Source organism: Alligator sinensis, unplaced genomic scaffold, assembly GCF_000455745.1.
Source record: "Alligator sinensis unplaced genomic scaffold, ASM45574v1 scaffold1311_1, whole genome shotgun sequence".
NCBI classification, from domain to species: domain Eukaryota; kingdom Metazoa; phylum Chordata; order Crocodylia; family Alligatoridae; genus Alligator; species Alligator sinensis.
In genome coordinates this window covers 269,930-294,979 of record NW_005843018.1, presented here as the reverse complement: position 1 = coordinate 294,979, position 25,050 = coordinate 269,930, and the positions used below count along the sequence as shown (strand labels likewise).

Genomic DNA, 25,050 nt, shown 5'->3' with positions numbered 1-25,050 from the left:
CTTGTTGACTCCAGTTCTTCTGAAATGACCCCTCACTTTCATCAATGCAACTGGCATCAGAATGTTACCCAACATGTTTTCTGTTTTGTAATTTAATAAAAAGATTATTATACATAAACACTATTTATATTGCTCTTTTAAAACCACATCTGGAGACCCATAATTATTTTAAATAAAACAAGCTCAGTAATAATAAATACAGAATCACTCAAATATACAGTACATCAATAAAGCTCTTCTAGGACCATAAGCACTGCAATGAAAATTTAATATTGCTGTACACTTAACTCTCTTTGCTAACTCAAAATTTTCACTGTTTTCAGTAGTGATTATTTCTGAGTAGGGTCTGGAAAAGTGGTCCATAGAATTCTGTCAGGCAGATTAAATTTTGTAATATAAAAGCTGTTACATATACATTTATGTTTTCTATTAGAAGATGCTCTTAATTACTTTGATTATTAAAGTGTATTTCATAACAGTTCTTCCTAAGAATTCCATTTAACTAAAATGCTTGTATCTTTTAGAAGATAGTGCTCCTTACCCACATGTTGCTGAAGACATATTTACTTCAACAAGCTTTGGATCAGGTCCTTCAGTTTTAGGGTTTTAGGGTTCTTTGCAGTGCAGTAAGAAAATATGTATTTGTTTAATTAGGCCTAATACTAGCTTTTAAAATTGACCTTGTTCATACTGTGTAAGCCTGTGTGAATACATAAAGCTTTAAACATACAAGTAGGACATGGTAACGTATAAATGTGTATTTGCCATATGGAATATGATTAATGTTTTGCTAAATGTGGCTCTGGCTCTTAATTCCTGATATATATAATTGAAAATATGTATATGTTAGAGTAAATGGTTTTATCTTTCTCCTTAGGTCAAATTAATCTGCCACCTACATGCCTTTCAGTTTGTTGCCATTTTTTGTTAAATCTGGTGTTACATTTTAAAAGTTTAACTAAAGGAAAGACAAATGGATTCTTAGTATTTGAATTTTTGGGGAGAAGAGCAAGAAGGGGGTAAATAGCTGTTTGATGTCTGTCTTTTCACAGTAGCCAAACAGCTAATTCCTGGGGCCTCTGACCTTTCAGTGTCCTGTAACAGAGTATTTGCATTAATCTGTTGCTTATCTGTCACCTACCACATTTGATATTTCCAGCCTCTGCTTCTAATTATCAGTCATTAGAAGCACCACTGAGTAATTTCAGAAGAAAACTCCTGGAACCTTTGACCTATTTTTGTCAGATAACCACAAGTATTCACTATAGATAAACTATCATTTCATTGTATTCAAGATGTAAACAAGTGTAGTTTGTAGTGTATCAGTTTACTGTAACCTCTATCACCTTGAAGTGGTTAAAACTGACTGGTTTACTTTCGTGCTTATGAGAAGAATTCAGAGTCAAATGGTGAAATTTAGTGAGATTAGTATAAATGGCATCTTACAGTCACATGATCTGCAATAGTCATAAGTTTGCTTTTAGATATTTGCAATAGCTAAAAATGACAATAACCTGATTAGTCAAGTTTCATAGCTGTAATAGCTTTATGTTAAATTGGGAACTTGGCCCTTACAATAGAGTTTATAAAATAAACCTGTTAAATCTTTATTTTTGTTCAACAGTTTGCTAAAAAAACTGCAATAATCAAATTAAAAAATACTGTGTGTAACATGCCACATTATGCTGTAGATTGTCCCTTTAAGTCAAAGTTATTAATGGCTGTTGGTACATTATACATACTCAAACTTGTTCTATACCTTATTAGAACTTACATTGAATTGGATATTATTTTTTCTTTCTTTTTCTTTTTTAAATAATCCATGTATGTGTGTGTGTTGAGGGGAAGAAAGGGGGGTTGTTTGATTTTTTTACAGGGGATCGAGTCCTTTGGTGTTACAAACAAACAGAGTTCCACTGATTTGCAAGCCTCATAAATTTACATGAGTGGGGAACTTATACCAGTCTTCTTTAAATATATATAAATGATGACCTACTTTTGGCTGTGTTTTTGTTTATAATGAAGTGTACTCTGAATACATTATGAGATTGAGTGTTTCCTTGGTCATATTGATGGGTGGCAAAATATGAGCAGATGGTAAAAGAGCAGTCATATGTTTCAAGATTCCTTTGCACTGTTGCTGAACCATTGTCCTGATACAGTATTAAACATGCATATTGGAGATGTGCTTTAAGTTGAAACTTAGAAATCTGAGTCTGGTTAATTATTACAACTAAGGACCTCTTCAGGCATTTTTGCAATAGTCAGCATTGACCTTGCTGTTCTAATCAAATTCTAATTGGAGTAATCTTATTCTGTTCCACCCACAGTTTCAGAAGGTATACCGAATTTACAAGTTAGAATGCTGGCCCCATGAAGTCAATCCTAAACTCAGTGAGGTTGGGATTTCACCCAGAAATTGTATTTTCAGCTGATCTCTTCATCCAGCTCTTTATTTAACTACCCTGTTATTTTGTGGAATTTATCTTTGATGATTGCAACTTATCTAATTTTAAATTCTGTTCTAGCTGAAGATTAGTCCTCAGGGGATGCATTATAGGAACTAAGCCTGTGTGTGCCTTCCATATGGCAACACTGTCTTTTCTTTGGAACTAGATGCAACCTAGATAAGTAATATCTCCATGAGCCATGCTTTAATTATTTTTGCACTAAACAGCAAATTATTATTAGTACTCTTTCAGCAGCTGTGTGTGCTCATGATAGAATACAATTAATACTGTAACATGAAGTGCATTGTTATTTGTGTCCAAGTTGCAATGCTTATGGAGAAGACTTATGTGTATCCAAAAAAATGTTATTAATTAGAATATACTGCCAAGCAACTAGGCAAAAGTAGGCCAAAATCCCCATTTAGAGCCCAATACAATAACAATAGTGACAGTGATTAGTACTTAAATAAAAGCTCCTGATTGAGTAAGTACTAACCAGAATTACTGAACTGGGTCCTGATTTAATTTTATTTTTAAATTATTTTATGGATGAAAACTTTGGCACATCTGCATCCATACAGTCTTCCAGCAATGTTCAGTTATTAAAAACTTACAACAAAGTAGTCATAGAGAAAACAAACCAACCACCAATAACTCCTTATATTTGCATGCCTTCGTTCTTGCTATGTTCTTAGTAAAGAAAGGATATAAATGTTCTTTTCTTTAGAAACAGGTTTGCTCTCAGTATATATCTTGCAGTTGAGGAGCTAGCAATGGAGCAACTAAATAGACTGCATCCTGTTTCTCCTCAGTGGCAGCCCATTCATCTTGGGCTATGAGTGGCCAGTTTTCATACTTCTGCCTTTTTCTCTCTTGACTTTCTCTGCTAGGCTTTTAAAAACACAAATTGTTCACATCTAAATATGGGTTTGAACAAACTAAACCTTAAAGTGGAGTTGTATCATTCTTTGTCACTAAAGTAATTTCATCTTCACTCCAGTAAAGACACTCTTACAGATAATATATTTTGTACAGGACAGTGATTAAGCCAAACTTGTCATCAGATTTGCATGTTTTAAGCAATTCTATATAAATGAAAGTCTTTCTGATTAACATTTTTGATAGAATGACTATTTAGTCCCTAACTGTACTTTCATCAGAAGTGACCATAGGTGATGTAACTAAAATCTGAAAGGAGGTTCAAAGCTTTTTTTGCAGGGGCAGTTTTCCAACCCTACATTTTTAATATGTACTTACTATGCACTCACAAACATCTAGCCTACTTTCCTTTTTTATATCCAGAGTCTAAGCTAGATCCATAGAATAAAAGGAGAAGGTAGAAAGATCATAGTGGGGCTAAACAGAGCTTGACATTTATATGTTTGTCCAAACTGAGACCCAGCTCTGAACATTTGGGTCTGCATCCATCACTAGTAAACAAATGCTGCCTGCTTGGTGGGGTAGATGAAATGGCTTTGCACATCTCAATTCCATTCAGGTACAGAACATGAATGTGGCAGGGATCTGCTGCACCTAATGCCCCATGGGAACTGTACACAAACACATGCACTTGTGTGTGTGTGTGTATTAGAAAAAAGCTTTTAGAGTAAAATTAATCATAAATCATTATCTCTACTTTCCAGAAAATGAGGTTTTTCTTTATATATTTTCATACTTACACTTAAGCTACAGATGTTTATCCTAGGATAAACCATTTGATCCTAAGATAAAGTGCAATTGTTCAGACATCCATTTTCCCAGGACAAATCCTAAAAAAGGTTAATGGGATAAAAAGTACAAACAGTTTATCCTGGGACACCTGAAATTGCATCCAAATGGTTATCCTAGGACTGGATAATTGAATCAGTGGCAGAAAAGCAGCAGTGCATTCAGCTGTTCACTAAATCCTGATTAGAAGGCTGATGTGCATGCACACCAATCCCAGGATATTTCTGTTCCAGAACTAACACAGGCACAACTAATTCAGAGACAAATGTCTGTTCCTAGCCTTATTGCTAAATCCTATTTTATTTTAGGTGACTAAATGGCACATTCAAACCATAAAACTACAGTTCCTGGTACTGGTGCACAGTTTTAAGTTCAGCCCTATACATGCAGGCCAGCACACACCCAATGCATGCACAACAGTCCTGCCTTTTAACTGGGCATCTGCGCAGTGAATTAGGATCAGTTTAATCACATGCGTGAAGCTGAGTAAACCAAATCATTTTAGTAGTAAAAGACTAGAACTAGTGAGCATTACAAAGAGGAGAAAGTTCCTTCAACCTTTTAGCCCAATAGCCTAGTAGCTATGGCAATTATCCAGGAGTGGCTTCTAGGCCCCGCTCACCAAGAGGTTTGAAATTTGTGTTTTTGCATCCGAGAGAAATGCTCTAACCTCCAGACCCCAGACTCAGCATTACCCAGTCTTCCTGCCAGGCTTCCATTTGAAACTACCACCCTAGTAAGCTAAAAGAGGGGCTAGGAGGGAGAGAATAAGCCAGAAGGTGGCTCAGTAACATGGCAGCTGCCTTCAGGGGGAGGTGATCCTCCAATATGAGGCAGAAACTTTCCCAATGCTGTTTATACATTTTGTCCAATGACTTTTAAATGCAAGGTTCAGTGGGTCAGGCACCAGTTCAAGCCTCTTCTGATGAAGTGAGTCTAGAACCTGCCCTCCTGCTCCTGGATAAGTGTTTAAACAACTAATCTATTGGGCTAAAAGTTTGGAGAACTCCTCTTCTTTGTTTCCTCCTCCATTTTAATTCCAGCAGGCATACACATGGGGAAATTCTACTTCACAAATATAGTTATGTGGCTGTGTACATGTGATTCAGGTGTGTAAAGCAAAATAGGATTTAGCCCTTAGTCTGCCAAAAAATTTCATTCCTGAAACTAGGGAAAAAGTTCAGCTAGTGTCAGATGATTGATCCTGATTTACTTTTCTGGAAGATCCTTACTGTCCTGCTCAACTAATTACCATGTTAGATTTAGCCTCTGCTGGAATTGTATAGCAAGTACAAGGCATAACTAGAGAAATGACAGAGAATGAATGTATGAATTTGTTTGTTAGGAGCACTGCTTTATTTGCAGTGTGAGTGCCAAAACCACTTAGCTCTGACCGGTGGTTCTCTTGCTCAGACCACTGACAAGAGGACACTTACACCGTAAGATGACAGCATGTGCTAATTTATATTGCAGTAGCTGCTTCTTAAGTGTACTACAACTGTTACATATTTAACATCAGAATTTATTGCCTCAGACAGGAGTGGTCCACTCTCTCTCCTGATTATTACTTCAATATTGTACTCCAAACTCATCTATGGCTCCCAAATAATTGCTTCTGTATGTATAGTCTCTGATCCTTCTGCAACTTTCATTTTGTCCATATTTCTTCACAACATGCCCTCTTTCAGCTTTATTGATGTTCTTTCCACTCTGGCCTCTGTAATTTGTATAAAACCACTGAGGTTTTTTCCTTTTGAACTGAAGACACTTGGCTTGTGAAGTTTCCTTTAACTGGAAGTATGTCTGGGTTTGTGGTTTTATTATTTGCACAGTTTTCTATCATCCTGTTTGTTTGGTTTTCATTTCTAAGCATAGCGAATGTTCAGTTAATCATGGGAAATGTATAATTTTATTGCTTTAATGTAATTACATTTTTTTAATAGTTGAAAGAGACAAGGACTTTTCTCATCAGCGAAGGCATTACAAAGAATTTCGGTTTGACCTGACTCAAATCCCACACGGAGAAGCAGTGACAGTAGCTGAATTCCGGATTTACAAGGACCGAAGCAGCAGTCGGTTTGAGAATGAAACCATTCAGATTAGCATATATCAGATCATCAAGGAATACCCAAACAGGTACTCTTTGTGTGAGTGTGTGTGTATTACATTTCAAATAATTTCTCATGTTTGCACTCTATAAAATGGAGGAATAATACCCAGTCAGCTTTCAGGAATGCACCTTCTGCAAGATCTTGTTTCTTGTCAGTTAATTTTACAGGATGTTATTTCCTAGAAAACAATAACAAAGACTGGGCTAGAAAAAAAATACCTGGCATGAAATGATTTCAGTGTCACAGAGCCTTAAATTTTCCAATCTGATTATCTAATCTGCCCATCCACTGTCCCTTTTTCTGCGTGCAGGCATGTAGCTAGATTAAGTTAACTATTCTGGATGAGCAAAGATGGAAGCACACGCACAATTTAAATGTCCAAGAAAATATATCCCTCATTGAAATAGGGAACACCACAAGCCAAGTGTCACTGTGCAATTTAAAAGGACACGCTTTATGGTTCAACTTCATTTATTTTTGCAGAAGCAAAAGCTGTATTCATTTTTAACTGTCCAGGACTAATATGTATAATTAACTTAGATTAGGTCATGTATACACTTTATAATAAGATATTGCACGTAAGCTAAAAGTGAATGGGAAGACAGCAATTACAAGTCGATGAGGCAACATTTTTGTAAATTCTAAGTTTACAGAAAGCTCTGTGGAAGAAGTTTTCAAGATACACACCACTAAAACAGGTTTTCAAAGGACCTCAGGATCCAAAGCATCCCATTAGATTCAGCAGCAGACCCAAGATGCTACCAAGTAAAGCTGTGCAAATAAAAGATTTTTCAATTGAGAGACCAAACTGTAAAATTATAAAAAGAAGAAAAAAAAGAACAACGCCAGATTAATGATCTGGGGGTTTTTTACCACCAAAAAGAAGACCCCCCCCCCCTCAATTTTGTGTGGGACAAATTAAAGATTAAAGCAAAGAAATCATGTCCTTTCTGGCCATTAAAATAAAAAAGCAAAATAGTGTAAACTAAGACCTACATTTTAAGTTAGACTGACAGAAAACCCAAAACAAATAAACAAGCTCCTCCCCTCCCCCCCCCCCCCCCCCCCCCCCCCCCCCCCCCCCCCCCCCCCCCCCCCCCCCCCCCCCCCCCCCCCCCCCCCCCACAAAAAAAAAAACCCAAACAACCCAGCAAGGAGGAGACTATCTGGTGAAAGTGCCCGCCTTTTACCAAATACCACAGGAGTTAAGCATTTATCCAGGATGTGGCAAGACAGGGTTCAAATCCCTCCTCTGCTTGATGGGATTTCTTCTATCTTTATTCTCCTACAGGGAAGCTTAACCACTAGGCTTTAAAGATATGTGTACTTTCTCCTGCTGGTCCAGTGAATATTTAGGGATTTTATATCAAGTGGCATGGAGTCAAAAGAGATTAAAAGCAACCTAATTCAGAACAGCCCTTCTAGGGCAATACTACATGAATGGGGATCCAACTTGCAAAACCATTTAAAAGTATTGCAACACTAGGCTCTGAAAAGAGGCTGTGAAGAGGTGGGGAGCCTGAGGGAAGGGTATCTTTTAAGTAGATATATATCAAGGTGTCAATGAAATAAGGTCTTTGTCTCTAACCCAAAAAGACTGTTGAAAAAGTAATGGTAAGGGGTAATTTTCTTACCTTCTGAAGTTCTGGATTTTTTCAATAACTTTTTCCTAACAAATTACTCCACTGGAGAGAGGAAAAACTTCTAGTGCTCTGAAATTTATCTGGATTTCTAACAAGTACCCAAACCTACTACTGTGAGAATAAGCATACCCCCTACATAATAGCTACAGTGTATGATAGTATGCTGATTTCTGGGCATGTCTACATGTTGCCCTATGTCACCGTACATGTTACAGTGATGTCGTGATGTAGTGATCTTGTGAGTCTACACGTGATTGGCAGCTACTTTGCTTTAGCGGCATGCACCCCTGTTCTAGCCAGCTGCTATGGCAAAGTAGCAGCGAAAACTAACCATGTGTTGTGCGCATGGAACAGTACAGGTAGTTACTGCACCATGCATTTAGTACATCCTTAGCTCAAAAGGAAGTACTAAAGCATGGCACCACAACAACATCACTGTAGGGCAACATGTAGATGCACCCTATACATACAGAGTCTTCAGTTATGTTAGGTTCATGAACATACAAACTCTTGATGCTGATGGTCTTGCTAGTCTTGAATGTTTAATTGAGTGTGTACAGGCAGATGTCTCAGGGGGACAAGGTGGTCAGCTCAGGGGGAAAGGTTCACACACTACATCCAAAGTTCATCTTGGCTGATGTACATTACTTAGATTTGAAACCTGAACAGTTTGTTGGTCTCTCACCTGCTTTTGGATGTCCAGGTAGCAACAGTTGCCCAAAATGTTTTTATCATTTGTGTTTGGCAAAAAAATGTATATCCTTTGTTTTTGAGTGTAGACCTCATTAGAGTGATTCATTATTCTAACATCTAAAGGTTGTACTGGTCATATGGGACTAGATGTTATAAAGATAATTGCAATTGCTTATTGCTTATTGCTTAATACCCAGTAGCTACATTGATCAGTTAGTTTCTGAGTGAAGCTAGACATTGGTATTGACACACAGGGCCTCAGACTGACCCTTGCCGACCTCAAAAACCTGTCTTCTTGTGTGATATTGCATCATCTGGAGTCAGCAGAGTGACTTCTATTTCAGCTTGGAAAGTGATGGGGGGCGGGGGGATGTTTGATAAAGGGTCCTAAATTCTGGGACATCTCACACCTTTTGACCATAAGTGAGATATTCTAGATTTTAGTTGCTCAGCAATGATTATTTGTAGTCTCAGATATTATTCTGCCAATGGCTGTGTGCCACTAACATAAGTGAATTGAATTCACTTGGAGTTTGCTGAATGGCAGCAATAGACATTGATGTTTCTATTTAATCCAAGAATATGTGAAGCAGAACCAATGGCAATGCAAACTGTCCTATGTATTCCTGCCAATGTGCTCCTAGCCTGAGGTGGATTGGCTGTTTCTAGTTCTGGAAGTCAGATTTCCATGGAATACCTCCTCAGTCAAAGTCTGGTAGCAGACAGCCATCATCTTAACTCATCTTAATTCATCTTGCATTAGGGAATTCTCAGACAGCATAAAGATGCCATGGCAGCTCCTTCAAATGATGGTGTGAAGCTGGAGATAAAGGAGCACTTGGAAGACAGCCCTGTGTAGTTTCAAAGTGGTCATGATCTGGTTTCCAACAAATCTTTTCCAGAATCAAGGAGTAAGAAAGTAAAAGGCAGCTTTTTTACTGCCTTTATCTCCCCAACCAAGCTCTTTGCTGAGCTAAGCCAGAAGATATGGAGCTGCATATACATTCTTTCCTGAGATTCCTGTGTTTACTGGCTTTTTTGTTGTGGACAGCTGACCCAAGGGAGTGGACTAAGACCACCAAACTCATTTCACATAGGTAATCAATAGTCTTTACGCAGGGAAAATCCTTCAGCAGTTCCTGGAGATATATTAATATGGCAACATTTTTTTCAATTTATTTCTGCATAAAGCTGTTAGTTTCCATTTCAGGGTACTTCATATCATTTCACTTTTTCTTTACATATGGTTAGCTACTCTGTTTTATAGGAAATGTGAATTTTACATATTTGGAGCTGCATTCCAATTCTGCCTTTCCTTCACAATGCACCCAATGTTGCTTTTCAGTCAATAATGGAGCATTTTGAGGTAGAAAATTAATAAAAAATGTGGTGCACAGTTGGGTTCAGTGGTCTCAAGTGAAGGGTGAAATCCTGGCCCCATGTAAATTAATGGCAGCTTTCCCAGTGACTTCATTGGAATACAGGATATCATCCTGAATTTGTAACAAACTGAGGGGAAAAAATCAAGTTATAAGTCACCTCCTTTTTCATTGTAAATATTTTGCAGTTCTGTAGGAAGATCTGTTGACCTGGGCTACATTCCTAACAGAGATCCAGAAGTGAAAGGCTCTATATCTTATTACCAGACCCTTGAGACATCATTTCTAGTTTTCTGTAGTTTCCTAAAATGAATTATTTGTTCATCTGCCAAACCAAAGGGGAAGAATAATCAATCTGTTGGATCCAGTTACATTACTTGATCACCTTGCATGAGGAAAGGTTGAAATACCAATCCCAAAGAGTAGCTGTGTTCATGTCTGTTGCAGTGCTATAAGCAGAATAAGTTAAACTGTCCAACTCTGAAACTGCTGCTGGGCCAAAACTCCTTTTGGAAAATTTGCCCCTAATAATGATTTGGGGTCTAGACCCATTATCAGGTCTTATTCTCTTCCTATATGTGAAGGCACCAATCAAATTGACATTTGAAGGGATGTATCTGAGGACATGTTTGGGATTTTTTTTCTGGTACCAGTCCAAAGCTGGGATTTTATTTCATCATTAGTATAAAAACCATCAGCTTTGAGGATCAGACAGTAAAAATACAAATATACAATGAGCAATGGTGCAAAGATAAAAGGTGAAGTCCAAACCCTGTACAAAGGACCTTTTTGCAAGGACAGTGAATCTGAATGCTAGTGTGAGTTCTAAAGAAAACCATTTTAACAGGCATTATAACATAGACTCCTTTGTATGAAATCTGTCTGAAACTACTGGGACATTTATCATCAGTTTAAAGTGGTTTCAGATTTGTTTGTTTTTAAAACTTACTATAAAACCCTTTTTCACTAAACATTTTTCCTGTTTGCATGTTTACTATGTTGAATAATTTATTATAAGGTACTTTTACATGTGCACTGGAGGTGAGGGGAAGTGCTGCTATGTCTCTTGTATCAGCATACCCACAGTTAAAAATGGCAGCAGGGACACTTGAACTAAAGCTTGCTCAATAAGCTTTAGTTCAAATGCTCCTACCACCATTTTTAAGCATGGGGATGCTGGTACATGAGGCACAGGAGGTAATTGCCACACTCCAGAAAACTCGATTAATCGAGTCAGCTCCGACGCTCAGGAATTCCAGTGTGTCAGAGCAGCCTCCTCACTCATGCATAGGTGCCTATAGGGTGCCCCCAGGTCATCTTGTCCAATCTCTGCTCCCCCATCTCTTGCCCCAAAATTAAAATGCTGTAGAATATAAAATATCTGTCCTCCAAATGAGTTTATATAAATGTTTCTTTGGGCACATTTGTTACTGAAGGATAATGAATTATTGATAAATAATCATCTTAAATGAGTATCCCATTTACAGCTAGACTTTTAACTTTTAAAGTTCTGGTAAAACTGCTTATTAGAGAAAAATTTGGCTCTAGAGAGTACTGTTTATGAGCTTGTGGTGCGTTGTTAATTTGTTCAGTTCTTGAGTAGCAGGTCAGGGTCTCTTGAATTGTATGATTGTTTTCATGTTAGTTATACCCAGAGGGAGCAGTACATTTTCTTCTTGTGTGGCCATTAACACATTTCCACTATAATATATTAGATAGGAGCATAGTGCAAAATGTCACCACTGGAAGTGTAACTTAACAGAAATAATGGGGAGAATTACAAAATGTAATTAAGTGTTTTTTGTTTTCAAATGGCAATCTCCTCACCATAGTTCATATTTTTCTAGCTCTAATCCTTTGAACATTTGCACACTAGAATATATGTGTATGTAGTTTCTTTAAGCTCAATCAGTCTGATGTTCAGAGTTGCTGAAACTTGTTGATCCCATTGACTACTACAAGTGCTGCAGGGGCTTAAGGACTGAGAACCACAGATGCAGAAATTACTCACATGTGTAAGCATTCGTAGGACCCAAGCCTGCATTTACATCTAAAAATGAGTAGTGAGGCATGGGTAGTTACCATTTACACTGCCATTGTAACATCTTTGTGCATGAAGGATGCAGTAGCATTTGCCTGAGGCCACCATCATTTTAATGGGTTTGTTTATTATTTTATAAGCTCATTGTCAACTGTAACCTATTTTCCTAAAACCTATGTTTGTTCTGATGCTTAACAATATAGTTTGGAGAGAGGAATGGGTCAAGCCTGCTGTGACTCATTTACCATTGTGAAACAATTGCTATTTTAAATAAGATGTTTTTCTTTAAATTATTTTTTGGTGACTAATGATAGCAGAAAACATCAATCCATTTCTTATGCTGACGATTATTAGTAACAAGAATAAACAGTGAGAAGAAAGTTTGATAAGAACAAGCACACCTCTTTGAAGAAAGTAAACTTTTATATAATCATATTATTTGTATTATGGTAGTATTTTGGAGTGCTAGTCATGGATTGGAACCCTATTATGCTAGGCCCTTTATTAACACAGAACAAAACGGTGATCCATGCTGAAGAGTTACAAAAAGTGCTTCCCTGAAGTTACCAGGACTATCTAGCTAAACACTTTGGCCATGTTTAGTAGTAGCAGTATCTACTAATAGATAATAGTAGTACACAACTGTCAATCTTTCAGGATTATGGTGCATGGATGACAGGTCACCAGGATCTTCAACACGTACACCTAGGCAGGAGTATGCAAGATTGGAGGCTGCCCAGATCTTCCATTCACCCTTTAGACCACTGAAACAGTATCCAAAGGCCAGACCAAGTCCAGATATTCAGTGCCTCCATGGCTATAGTTTTTTGCATGTCCAGGTCTGCTACATGGCAGACTTGGGCTCTGCCGCTGAACCACAATGGCAAAATTGTCCTCAAACATTGGAAAGAGGATCTAGCACTGGAACTCAAAAATTATTTAACCATCTCTGCACTGTGCTGGGAGCAGGCTAATTGGTACTGTAACTTAGTAGTGGTACTTAGCCTGCCCTGGTGTTGTGCAGACTTCACTACATAGGTTCTGCTTTGGGACCTAGTGTGCACAGAGCACTGTGGTATGCCTGAGGATGCTGGAAGGGAGGTGTTCCAGCCCATATCTCCTATTGAATGTAAAGTGCAGAAAAGCCATCTTGTACTCATGGGATTTTCTGTACCAGCCATTAATACTTATTTGATAAAATGGATAAACATCACTGGAGTAGGGGGAAGGCCTGGAGCAAAAGCCCAGGATCCCCTGCTTTCCAGGACAATATTGCTTTTACTGAGCCACTTTCCCTCTGGCTTACCCTCCTCCTACTGACTCAAGGGCAAATTGACTCCTTTCAGTCAATGCTGCAGGAACAGCAGCTGGAGACTTTTTGTAAGTCCCTGAAGAAACAAAGATTTCTCCCTGTCCCTTAGCCTCTGTGCTCAGAGGCCTGTCCCCTCCCCAACCCCTTCTCCCTGTCACTGGGTCTGTCCTGACCTTGCATATTTTCCCTTTTGACTGCTTAGTGGAACAGCTTCAAGAAGTGGGTTGGAGGGTGCCCTGGCCATGGCCTAACCCATGGCCTTGTGATTAGAGTAATTTGCTGAAAAGTGAGCAAAGAAGATCCAAACCTCTTATAAGTGAGAAAAGCCTACAACTTGGGTCTGCCAGACCCTGGGCAAGTACCCTAGCCACTAGGCTATTGAGTTAAAAGGTGGAGGGTCTCTTTTCTTCTCCAGTGTTAAACAGTTGCTAGTTGTGGTTTTTCTTCAACCACACTTTCAGGAAATTGCACACAGTTACATACCTACATGAGCAATCGTAGTCCCTCACAGACCACATATGGCCCTAGTGAGTCTCCTGAGCATGCTGAGAAGGACAAGTGCAGAACCGGCACAGCAAATGGAAATAGACCCTGAAATCTGCGTATGTACTAAAATAACACTTACTTGGATACATTTTTATGTATAAGTAGCGCTAAGACACATAAAGATGACTGAAATTCGGCCTTATCAGTCAGCATTTCAGACAGTCCATATCCATGAGAAACCCTCTGATATACCAGTACAACTATAAGAAAGGCCCATCAAAGAGCTAAGCCTCCCTGCCCATTTGTATTCTAAGAGACTGCTGTGAGGAAGCACAGGAAACAATGATTTTGTTATGTCCTAACCTTCAGCCATTTGTTTTTAAATTAGGGATGCAGACCTGTTCCTGTTAGACACAAGAAAGGCTCAAGCTCTGGATGTGGGCTGGCTTGTATTTGATATCACTGTGACCAGCAATCACTGGGTGATTAACCCACAGAACAATTTAGGTTTGCAACTCTGCGCTGAAACTGGAGATGGTAAGTTATAGATAATAACTAATTTTGTATTGAGGGTCTGATTCTGTAAGCCAGTTTTGTGCAGGGCACATTTTAACATTAATGGGTGAGTATGGGATTTACTTACAAGATGAGACTGTTAACTTTTCCTGTCAGTCCCATATTTGCCATAATTTAGATTGTTTTTAGTGGTAGAGAGCATGGTGATTATACAAGCTGGAGCGAACCTAGTTATATAAAACTAAGGTTTAAGTAAGGCTTATTGCATGGCACTTCCACTGGTGATTACATGTAAGATATACTTCCTTGATATTTAGACAGGGTTTTGTTTAAAAATAAATAAATACATTTTATCCGGGTGGGACATTTCTGCATTTTCCAGCCAGGGAAAGATTATCTCAGTCACCCTTTGCTGAAAATGCTGGGTGTTTAGAGTTTTTAGGCACCCACTGTATCTTCAAAACCATTTGCAGTACTGCCTTTATACTGGTCTCCACAAACTGCTATCTGGCCGCTGATATAGAAGAGCGAAGAAAATCTGAGCTGATTGGGGAATGTTTTCTCCATCCTTGAAGAATATTTGAAATTTCAACACTTTGACCCATCCTCAACTGGGATGAGAATTTGAAATCCTGAAAATTTCCTTGAACAGAAAATCCTGACACTTATTAATATTGAATAAATGGGGGTTTTTTTAAGTCTAATATATGTTAGTATACCATACTAAGATTTTTTTAGCATGCATTTAAATTTTAAAATTTTGAACTAGAATTTTAAAATAAACAATTGCTTAGAACCTTAACCCCACAAAACCTGGATTAAAATGTCAAAATGGGGTATCCAAGAACTTTCAAACTTTTACCAAAGATTTTTTACATGGAATTTTTTTGAAACAAATTATTTCCTGCAGACAGTTTTGATTTAATTAACACTTTCCAGCAAAAAAAAAAGTGTTTCATTGGCCAAATTCCAAGCAGTTCTAAAGAAAATCCTTGAACCTGGTATAGAAAGTTGGGAGAATAATGCCCCCCCTTTATATAATGACATTCTTCCTTTATTAGCTTCAGGGTTAGAAATGGGTAGAGTATAATTCCAACATGCTGCTGAACAAAAAATGAGAAACCAGACTCCTGTTACCCCACATGAAATCCTCCCTCATATCCATACAGTTATATTGTACGACACCAGTTTATTCTATGGTTATCTGTACACAGTTTTGAAGGTTTCATGATTAGGAGTGATGGACTAAAAAAAAATTGGCTGAGATATTTTTTTCTTGGATGGAAAATGTAGAAATGACCCACTTAGTCATTAAAAAGCATGTGTCCTTAACATATGTAGTAGTGCATATTCCTGTAAAAGAAAATGTGGCTATCGCTTATACATCATTGACAATTCTCTAAAAGCTAATAATCATGCTAGATCTCTGAAAAGGTTTTAGTAGTACATACTACCTCACAAAAAACACTCGGATGTAACTTTTGCCTTGTTAGCTATTTGTGCCAGAGATCAACTGATCTATGATGTCAATTCAGTGACATAAAGTTAATATGGAGAAGAACTATTGGGTTCAGGATTTATATTTTTGGGTTTTTTTTCCTCTGATCATTTTCAGTCTTAGAAAGTTAGACTCTCAGTCACTCCTGCATGTCCCTTTCCAAGTCCAGACCTTTGCCTTATAAAGCTATTATTCCTTTTTATTCTGATCCAGGAGTTCCTTTCCTAAATTTATTGTAGAAAAAGATGTGTTCAATAAATACAACACTCTTAAGTAAATGAGACTTATTTGACTCAGCAGTTAAAAAGAGTGGAAAATCTTCTGTAAACTAGGCTTGCTTGCTATCTCATATGATACTGCAAACACAGTAAGTGTGTAGGAGTTATCAGTAGGAATACCTTTGATGGAAAGTATTTATCCATTAGTAAATATTTGTAGATTAGGGGCTTAAGATGATAACCACACATTTGTACTAGGCAGTAAAGAACTAAGGGTTAATCCAAAGGGACCTAAGGGCATTTATAGATGTGCTCTGGGGAGGTGTGTGTGTGTGTGGGGAGGGGGGGTTAATTAGCATGTTAATTAAAAGCACCTCAAGCATCATGTGTATCAGCATCCCCATGCTGAAAAATGGTGGTGGGGCACTTTGAACTAAAGCTCATTGAATGAGTTTTACTTAAAGTGCCCCCGCCACCATTTTTCAGCACAGGGGCATTAACACACATGACACTGGAGTCTGCTGGAGTGCAGTAATTACCATGCTCCAGCAGATTCGATTAATTGAGTCTGTTCTGAATGCGCTGTACTTACAGCCATACTAGGTCCAGAAGTTTACATCTTCAAGACTCTCATTCACATGCTGGCTAATCCTAGCGAAACCTACATTAGGTATTTAATTTACCCCCTTAAAGTCCCATAGGTGTCTGCAATTCTGCTGTTGGGTTTGTACACAACCATCCAGTTTTGATATCTAAAACTTGATGGGATTCATCAACTAGGTAATCCACACTCTGTTTTGGTTATTTTCAATATGTGCTTTTCAGACTGGAAAACACTGTGTTATTCAGGATGTATGCAATTTTACCCATTGATTCAGCCATTAGAACACTCTCCATGAAATCAATCTCTTTGCCTGCATTTAAAACCCATGGATGTTTTTACATGTGCTCAGGAGTGAGGGGAGGGGAGGCGCTTTAATTAGAGCAGATCTCGGGAGCTGCTCTAATTAAAATGCCCACAACATCTTCTGAATTCAGTGTCCCACGCTTCAAATTGGTGGCAGGGAGCTTTAAGTTCAATGAGCTTTAAAGGACCCCTGCTGCCATTTTGAACTGTGGGGACCCTGAACACACACGATGCCGTGGCTGCTTGAGTGCACTCATTACCATGCTCCAGCAGACTCAATTCGATGAGTCTGCTCTGACACATGCTAATTAGAACACATTAGAGCAGGTGTCAGGCACATGTGTAGGTGCCCCATATGTCCTACCTCAGAGGATACCCCCCTAGCCAGTGGATTTTTCTCAGGTTTCCTGGTGAAGATATTTTACTCTGTATAAATAATTATACAATGAGCAAGGACATTGGAAAGAGGGAGAGTAACTCTATGAGCTGGTTGCTAGGGCATTCACCCAGGATGTGAGAGCAGAGGGGAAAAGGACCTATCTCCTCACTCTCTTTAGTGTTCAAGAAATGAACCTCTCTTAGCATTTGACTCTGGAAATGCATTCATCCCAGGTGGAGGGAGGCACATTCCTTCAGCCTGGAGTGAAGTATCCAACTCTAAGAGATAAGATTTAAGCCACATTCCTGTCTTCATTGTTTCCTTCTGGCTAGCTTGGATACTTCAGCATGCTGACTTCTGCAGTCTATGGCACTCAACACCTATACATGAATTGTACATTGCATTGTGTATACATGCAATCTGAATGCCTAGCTCAGACCTTTAGATTCCCCTATGTAACAAAGTGCTGAAGAGGGGTGTTGTCACATTATGCCTAAGATCACTTTGTGGATCTAGGCCTAAGTCATAATTGTCTATTTTTCCCCCAGAGAGAATACTGAGGTATAATTGCTGTTGTGGAAACTGATTTTGCCATTCATTTCCATTCAGCTGAAATTATTTTATACTTCCCTTCTATGAAAATGAGCTACTTGAACAAACCAAATGAGCAAATCAACCAGCCAACAAACCAAAACAATCCTAACCCCCCCCCCCCAAACGACAACAAACTCCCCTCCCCATCCCCAACAAAAACCACATAGCAGTGATCTGATATAGCAGAACTTATCAACTTCTGGGCAGCTAAAAACAGCTCTAGAAAGAAGACCACAGACCAAGGGGCCTCATTCTGCAGGTGCCTCCCTCCCCAGTGTCCCTCATCACATATGAGCAACAACCCTCCTATTGCCTCTTGCCCAGTGTGGGAAATCTAGTTCCCCAACCTTCAAACAATTCCCTCCCACCCCTGCCCCCACGGTCTGCCCCCTGCGCCAGAACAGAATGGAGTGCTGCATACATGGTGTACAGAGCTGGGAGAGGGGAGTAGCTGTGCAGCCCAGCTTTGCCCAAACCACTTGGGGCCACTGAATGGTCAGTTCCACCTCCATCCCCTGTAGCACACACTTCTCTCCCTTTCATGCCTCTTCTTTCTTTCTCCTGCAAGCATGCACCACTAGCATTACCATATGTCTGGGTTTTCCTGGACATGATTTCTTTTTAGGTCCTCCCATCTGTTTCTGGGCCATTTTTTAAAATATCTGCAAATGTCCAGGGTTTTGCTCTGGCTCTGTTTTCCCAGGGCTTCCCAGCTTGCCCCAGCAAGGAGCTGCTTGGGGTTGGGGAGAGCGGGGGAAGGTGACTGGAGGCCAGGGCATCACATGTTTCTGTGTGTCCCCCAGCAACTGAAGGCACATAACTCTAGGGGGTCAGGTGCTTGCTGGCACTGGGGCTGCAGCAGGGTGGGGAGTGGGGGAAGGGGGTGGGGGGTTCTTCAGGGACAGCAGAAAGCTGCATGGGCAGCAGGGCTGGGGAGCAGGAGGCAGTGGGCCAGATGTGAGGGGCAGCATTAGGGTTGGGGGGCTGTGGCTTGGGAGTGAAGGGCAGGGGGTTGTGGGTCAAGAGCATGGGGCACAGGAAGGGCCAGGGGTCTGCGGGTCCAGAGTGAGGGATACCAGCGGGGACAGGGGGTCTATGGGTTGGGAGTGAGGGGTAGGGGCAGGGCATGGGCATATTACTGCCCCTCTCCCACACAGGTATCCTTTATTTTGAAACTGGGAATATGGTAACCCTACGCAACACCCACCTGAAGTGTGGAAAGCCCAGCCCCCTTCTGTGAGGGGAAAATAAAATATCGTCTTGGCTCCCTCCTTCCTAAATAAATGTTGTTGCATTAGTCCATTTTAATCCATCTCCATTCACCTCATTTTTCCTAGCTGAAAGTCAGCACAGTTATAAGGTTGAAGCAGAGTAGGGTACTATCTTTGTAACCATGAAGAAGAAAAAGATGGGCCTTAGTGATACAAGGGAAGCTGGCTACATAGATTCATAGATTGTTAGGGGCTGGAAGGGACCTTGTAGATCGCTGGGTCCAGTCCCCGTGCGCTAGGCAGGAAAAGACAACTGGGGTCAAGTGACTCCAGTGAGGTGACTGACTGTCCAGTCCTTTTTGAAGATTTACAGGGTAGGTGACTGCACCACCACTGGAGGGAGTTTATTTCACAGTCTGGACACCCTGACTGTGAAGGATTTTTCTTGGAATTGAGCCTGAAGCGGCCTTCCAGAAGTTTGTATCCATTGCTCCTGGTTTTCCCCAGGGGTGTCCTGGTGAACAGCTGTTCACCGAGTTCTTAATGTATTCCCCTGATGTAGCGGTAAGCCACTGCCAAGTCCCCTCTCAACCTTCTCTTCTGTAGGCTGAAGAGGCCCAAGTCCCTCAGCCTCTCCTCATATGGCTTGTCTTGCAAGTCCCTGATCATACAGGTGGCTCTTCTCTGGAACCTCTCAAGTTTTTCCATGTCCTTGTTGAAGTGTGGCACCCAGAAGTGGACACAGTACTCCAGCTGTGGTCTCACCAGTGTGGAGTACAGCGGGAGTATCACTTCCTTAGTTTTGCATGAGATGCAACAGTTAGTGTATGCCAGGATGTTGTTTGCCCTTCTGGCCACAGCGTCACACTACCGATGGTCAATCACTATCCCTAGGTCCCTTTCAGCCATGGTGCAAGTCAAATTGTCACCACCAAGCCTGTAGGTATGTTGGGGTTTATTTGCCCCCAGATAGAGCACCTTACATTTCTAAGTGTGAAACTTCATCTGATTCTGACCTGCCCAGCTCTCCAGCCTCTCCAGGTCCACCTGTATCTGCAACCTATCTTCTGGCATGACCACGCTCCCCCATAACTTGGTGTCATCCTCCAGTGAGCTTTGCACCCCCCTCCCCGCCAATCCAAATCATTGATAAAGATGTGGAAAAGCACCGCTCCAAGCACAGACCCCTGCGGGACCCCACTGGCCACTTCTCACCAGGATGACACAGATCCATTCATGAGAACTCTCTGGGTCCTACCATGCAGCCAGTTTCCCACCCCTGAACAGTTGAGCAGTTAAGCCCACAATCTTCCAATTTTTCCACAAGGATATCATGGAATACTAGCTCAAAAGCCTTTTGGAAGTCTAGGTATATAATGTCCACCTTCTCACCTGTGTCCAGGTGGCAAGAGACCTGTTCATAGATTTCATAGACTTATAGACATTTGGGCTGGAAGGGATCTTGGAAGATCATCAAGTCCAACCCCCTGCCCCAGGGGCAGGAAGTCAGCTCAGGTCACAGGATCCCAGCAAGATAAACACCCAATTTTCTCTTGAAGGCATTCAGAATAGGTGCTTGAACCACCTCCAGTGGCAGGCTGTTCCAGACCTTGGGGGCTTGAACAGTAAAGAAATTCTTCCTTTTGTCCAACCTAAAACGGTCTTGCAGGAGTTTATAACCGTTTCACCTTGTCATCCCTTGGGAGGCTCTGGTGAACAATCATTCCCGCAGATCCTGGTAAACACCCCTGATAAACTTATAGGTGGCCATCAGCTTTCCCCTGAGCCTGCGCTTTTCCAGGCTGAAGAGTCCCACAGCTCTCAGCCTGTCATCGTAAGGTCTGTTTTCCTGAACTCTGATCATGCACGTGGCTCTTCTCTGGACTCTCTTAAGCTTCTCTGCATCCTTTTTGAATTGTGGAGCCCAAAACTGGACACAGTACTCCAGCTGCGGCCTCACCAAGGCCGAGTACAATGGGAGAATGACACCCTGGGATTTGCTTGAGAAGCATCTATGGATGCAAGTCAGCATTTTGCTTGCTTTATTAGCCACAGCATCACATTGAAGGCTCATGTTCATCTTGTGGTCAATCATGACCCCCAAGTCCCTTTCATCCGTAGTGCTAGCCAGCGTAACACTGCCAAGCTTATAAGGATGCTGCAGGTTTTTCCTCCCAAGGTGGAGAACCTTGCATTTTTTGGTGTTAAACACCATCAGGTTCTCGTCTGTTTATTTCCTGAGCCTGTCAAAGTCAGCCTGGATTGCCCTCCTATCCTTAGGCGTGGATGCTTTACCCCAGCGTTTGGTATCATTGGCAAACTTGGCCAGTCCGCTTCTGACGCCAATGTCCACGTCATTAATGAAGATGTTGATCAATATAGGCCCAAGAACAGAGCCTTGAGGGACCCCACTGGTCACAGGGCACCATGACAATTGACTTTCATCAACCACCACCCTCTGGGTCCGACCAGAGCCAATTCCCCAGCCAGGGGATCATGGTGGACCTGAGGCCACTGTTGGCCAGTTCTGCCAAGAGGTGATCATGAGATACCAGATTGAAGGCTTTTTTGAAGTCAACATATACACCATCAATCTCCTCTCCCTTGTCCAGGTGATAGGTCACCTGGTCATAAAAGGAAATGAGATTGGTCAAGCAAGACTTACCCGCAACAAACCCATGCTAGGTATCCCTCAGGATGTTGCCATCAGCCAGTCCATTGAGAATGGCCTCTTTGATGATTTTTTCTAAGACTTTCCCTGGGATAGAGGTCAAGTTGATGGGCCTGTAGTTTGCTGGATCCACTTTCTTCCCTTTCTTGAAGATAGGCACCACATTGGCCTTCTTCCAATCTTTGGGCACTTCACCAGAGCACCAGGAGTTCTCAAAGATCTGTGCCAGGGGCTGAGCTACGATGCTAGCCAGCTTCTTGATTACCCTGGGGTGTAAACTGTCAGGGCTGGACTTGAAGACGTTGAGCCTCTCAAGGTGTTCCTTCACAAGGTCAGCATTGATGAAGGGCAAGAAATCTCCCTTACCCAGGCCTCCCTGTCCTGTAATGGGCAGGGGTATCCCATAGGATTGATGAAAGACAGATGCAAACTACCCATTTAGCAAGTTGGCTTTTTCCTGAGTATCGGTTGTCAGTTGTCCCTTCTGGTTTAGCAGGGGTCCAATGTTGCCCTTGCTTTTCCTCCGGCTCCCCACATATCTAAAAAGGACTTTTTATTATCCTTGATACTTGTAGCTAGTTGGAGTTCAGTCGCAGCCTTGGTTTTCCTTGTTTGCTCCCTGCAGGTCTGGACCAGTGTAAAATATTCCTCCTTGGAGGTGGGTCTTGCCCTCCACCCTTTGTAGGTCTTATTTTAGCTGCAGGAGGTCTCTTAGTTCCCTGGAGAGCCAAGGGGGCTGCTGTGCCCTTTTGCTGCCTTTCATCTGGGATGGAATAGCATTAGCTTGTGCATCAAGGATCGCTCCCTTGAGGAACAACCACTCTTCCTGAACTCCCCTCCCCTTTGGGTTGTGGTCCCTTAGGGCCTCACCGACAAGTCTCCTGAGCTTGTCAAAGTCAGCTTTCCTGAAGTCGAGGACTTCTGTATTGCTGACTGTCTTGCCAGCTTTACGGCAGATGGTTTCATAGTTTCATAGTTTCATAGTTGGTAGGGTCGGAAGGCACCTGAGCAGATCATGAAGTCTGACCCCCTGCCATGGCAGGAAAGAGTACTGCTGTCAAATGACCCCGGCAAGGTATTCATCTAGCCTCCTATTAAAGACCCCTAGGGTAGGAGCCAGCACCACTTCTCTTGGAAGTTGGTTCCAGATCCTAGCCGCCCTGATAGTGAAATAGTGCCTCCTGATGTCTAGTCTAAATCTACGCTCTGCCAGCTTGTGACTGTTATTTCTAGTCATTCCTGGTAGTGCTCAGGGGAACAGGGACTCCCCCAATGCCTGCTGGTCCCCTCTGACTAGTTTTTAAACTGCCACTAGATCCCCCTCAGCCTTCTCTTGTGGAGTCTGAACAGGATCAGGTCCTTTAGCCTCTACTCATAGAGCCTGCCCTGCTGCCCCCTGATCATGCGAGTGGCCCTCCTCTGTACCCTCTCCATGTTGTCCACATCCCTTGTGAAGTGCAGTGCCCAGAACTGGACGCAGTACTCCAACTGCTGCCTGACCAGTGTCGCATAGAGGGGGAGGATCACCTCCTTGGACCTGCTTGAGATGTATCTGTGGATGCATGACAAGGTGTAGTTGGCCTTCCTGACCGCATCCCCATGCTGTCAGCCCATGTTCATTTTGGCATCAATAATGACTTGGGATCCTTTTCTGCCTCTGCACTGATGAGAAGGGAGTTCCCCAGCTTGTAGGTATGCTGCTGGTTCTTCCCCCCCAGGTGCAGTACCCTGCACTTGTCAGTGTTGAAACCCATCCTGTTCTCATCCGCCCACCCCGTAACCTGTCTAGGTCCGATTGCAGCCTATTCCTCCCTTCTAGCATGCCCACTTCCCCCCTCATCTTAATGTCGTCTGTGAATTTGAACAGGGTGCTTTTTACCCCCTCACCCAAGTCGCTGATGAAGATGTTGAGCAGTGCAGGCCCAAGGACCGAGCCCTGGGGGACCCCACTGCCCACATCCCTGCAGGTCAAATAAGACCCATCCACCACCACTCTCTGGGTGCGGCCCTCCAGGCAGTTAGCGACCCATTTGACTGTGTAAGTGTTGGCTCCACAGTCCCCTAGTTTTTTTTAATGAGATTGGGGTGAGAGACAGTGTCGAAGGCCTTCCTAAAGTCCAGAAAGACTATGTCCACAGCTACCCCTGCATCTAAGGATTTTGTGACCTGGTCATAGAAGGCCACCAGTTTGGTCTGACAGGACCTGCCTCTAATGAACCCATGTTGGTTTCCCCTAAGCATAATCTCCCCTGCTCATGGTCGCTGTCACCCAGCTTCCCATCGATTGTTAGTTCACCGATTAGGTCATCCCCTTTTGCCAGTACCAGGTCCAGCAGCGCTTTACCTCTTGTTGGCCCATAGACTTCTGAGGATGAAATTGGTAAAACAAGTCCTACCCGTGATGAAGCAATGCTGGCTGTTATTCAGAATTGTACCATCAATGAGTGTATCGCACATAGATTCTTTAATGAGCTTTTCCAGGATTTTCCCTGGGATGAAGGTTAGGTTGATTGGCCTATAGTTGCCTGGATCCTCCCTCTTCCCCTTCTTGAAGATGGGCACAATGTTAGCTCTCTTCCAGTCCTCACAGATCTCCCCTTCTCCCCTGTGTGCCATGATTTCTGAAAGAATTTTGCTGGGGGTTCCTCAATGACCTCGGTCAGCTCCTTCAGCACTCTCGGATGGAGTCTGTTTGGTCCCGCTGATTTGTAAATGTCTAGCTTTTCTAGTTGGTTTTGCACCAGGCCAGCATCCACCATGGGAGGTCCATCATTCCCACTATACCCCCTGTGATCCTTATCTCGCTTGTTTTTCCCCTTACTCCAGTGAAATAACAAAGCAAAGTGGGCATTCATGAGTTCATTTTTTCCTGCATGTCCGTTACCAGGTGTCCTGAGGTGTTAAGCAGGGGCCTCCTGCTTCCATTTGTTTTCCTGATGTGCTTGATGTAGCCTGTTTTACAGGCCACTTATCATCTTAACTATTCTAATAATTTAATTTAGGGTACATGTGGAGTGTGTATTCTTGTCCCATTTTGTAAAAAAAACCCCAAAAACAAAAAAAACCCAAACTTTATCAAAATATATTCAGCTGTCTCTGGGGAAAAAAATAAGACAAAATGCTTTATTTTGCCCACTTTTTAAAATGATTGCAACCATTTTTGTTGAGATACCCTAGCGCCTCCACAGAGCAAGAGGGTGAAACTGGAAAGAG

The 25,050-nt window shown here is 41.7% G+C and overlaps 1 protein-coding gene across 2 annotated transcripts in view; it reads left to right on the top strand.

The window, feature by feature from the left end:
• The window catches only part of BMP5 (bone morphogenetic protein 5), an 81,938-nt gene that overhangs the window by 22,169 nt on the left and 34,719 nt on the right, over positions 1-25,050 (top strand). For both annotated transcript variants that reach the window (XR_003092029.1, XM_006036775.2), the window contains exons 2-3: positions 6,122-6,314; positions 14,232-14,380. Coding sequence is in view for 1 of the 2 variants with exons in the window: in XM_006036775.2 (XP_006036837.1) it covers positions 6,122-6,314; positions 14,232-14,380 (342 nt within the window). In the remaining variant the exon portion in view is untranslated. The remainder of the gene's footprint in view (positions 1-6,121; positions 6,315-14,231; positions 14,381-25,050) is intronic.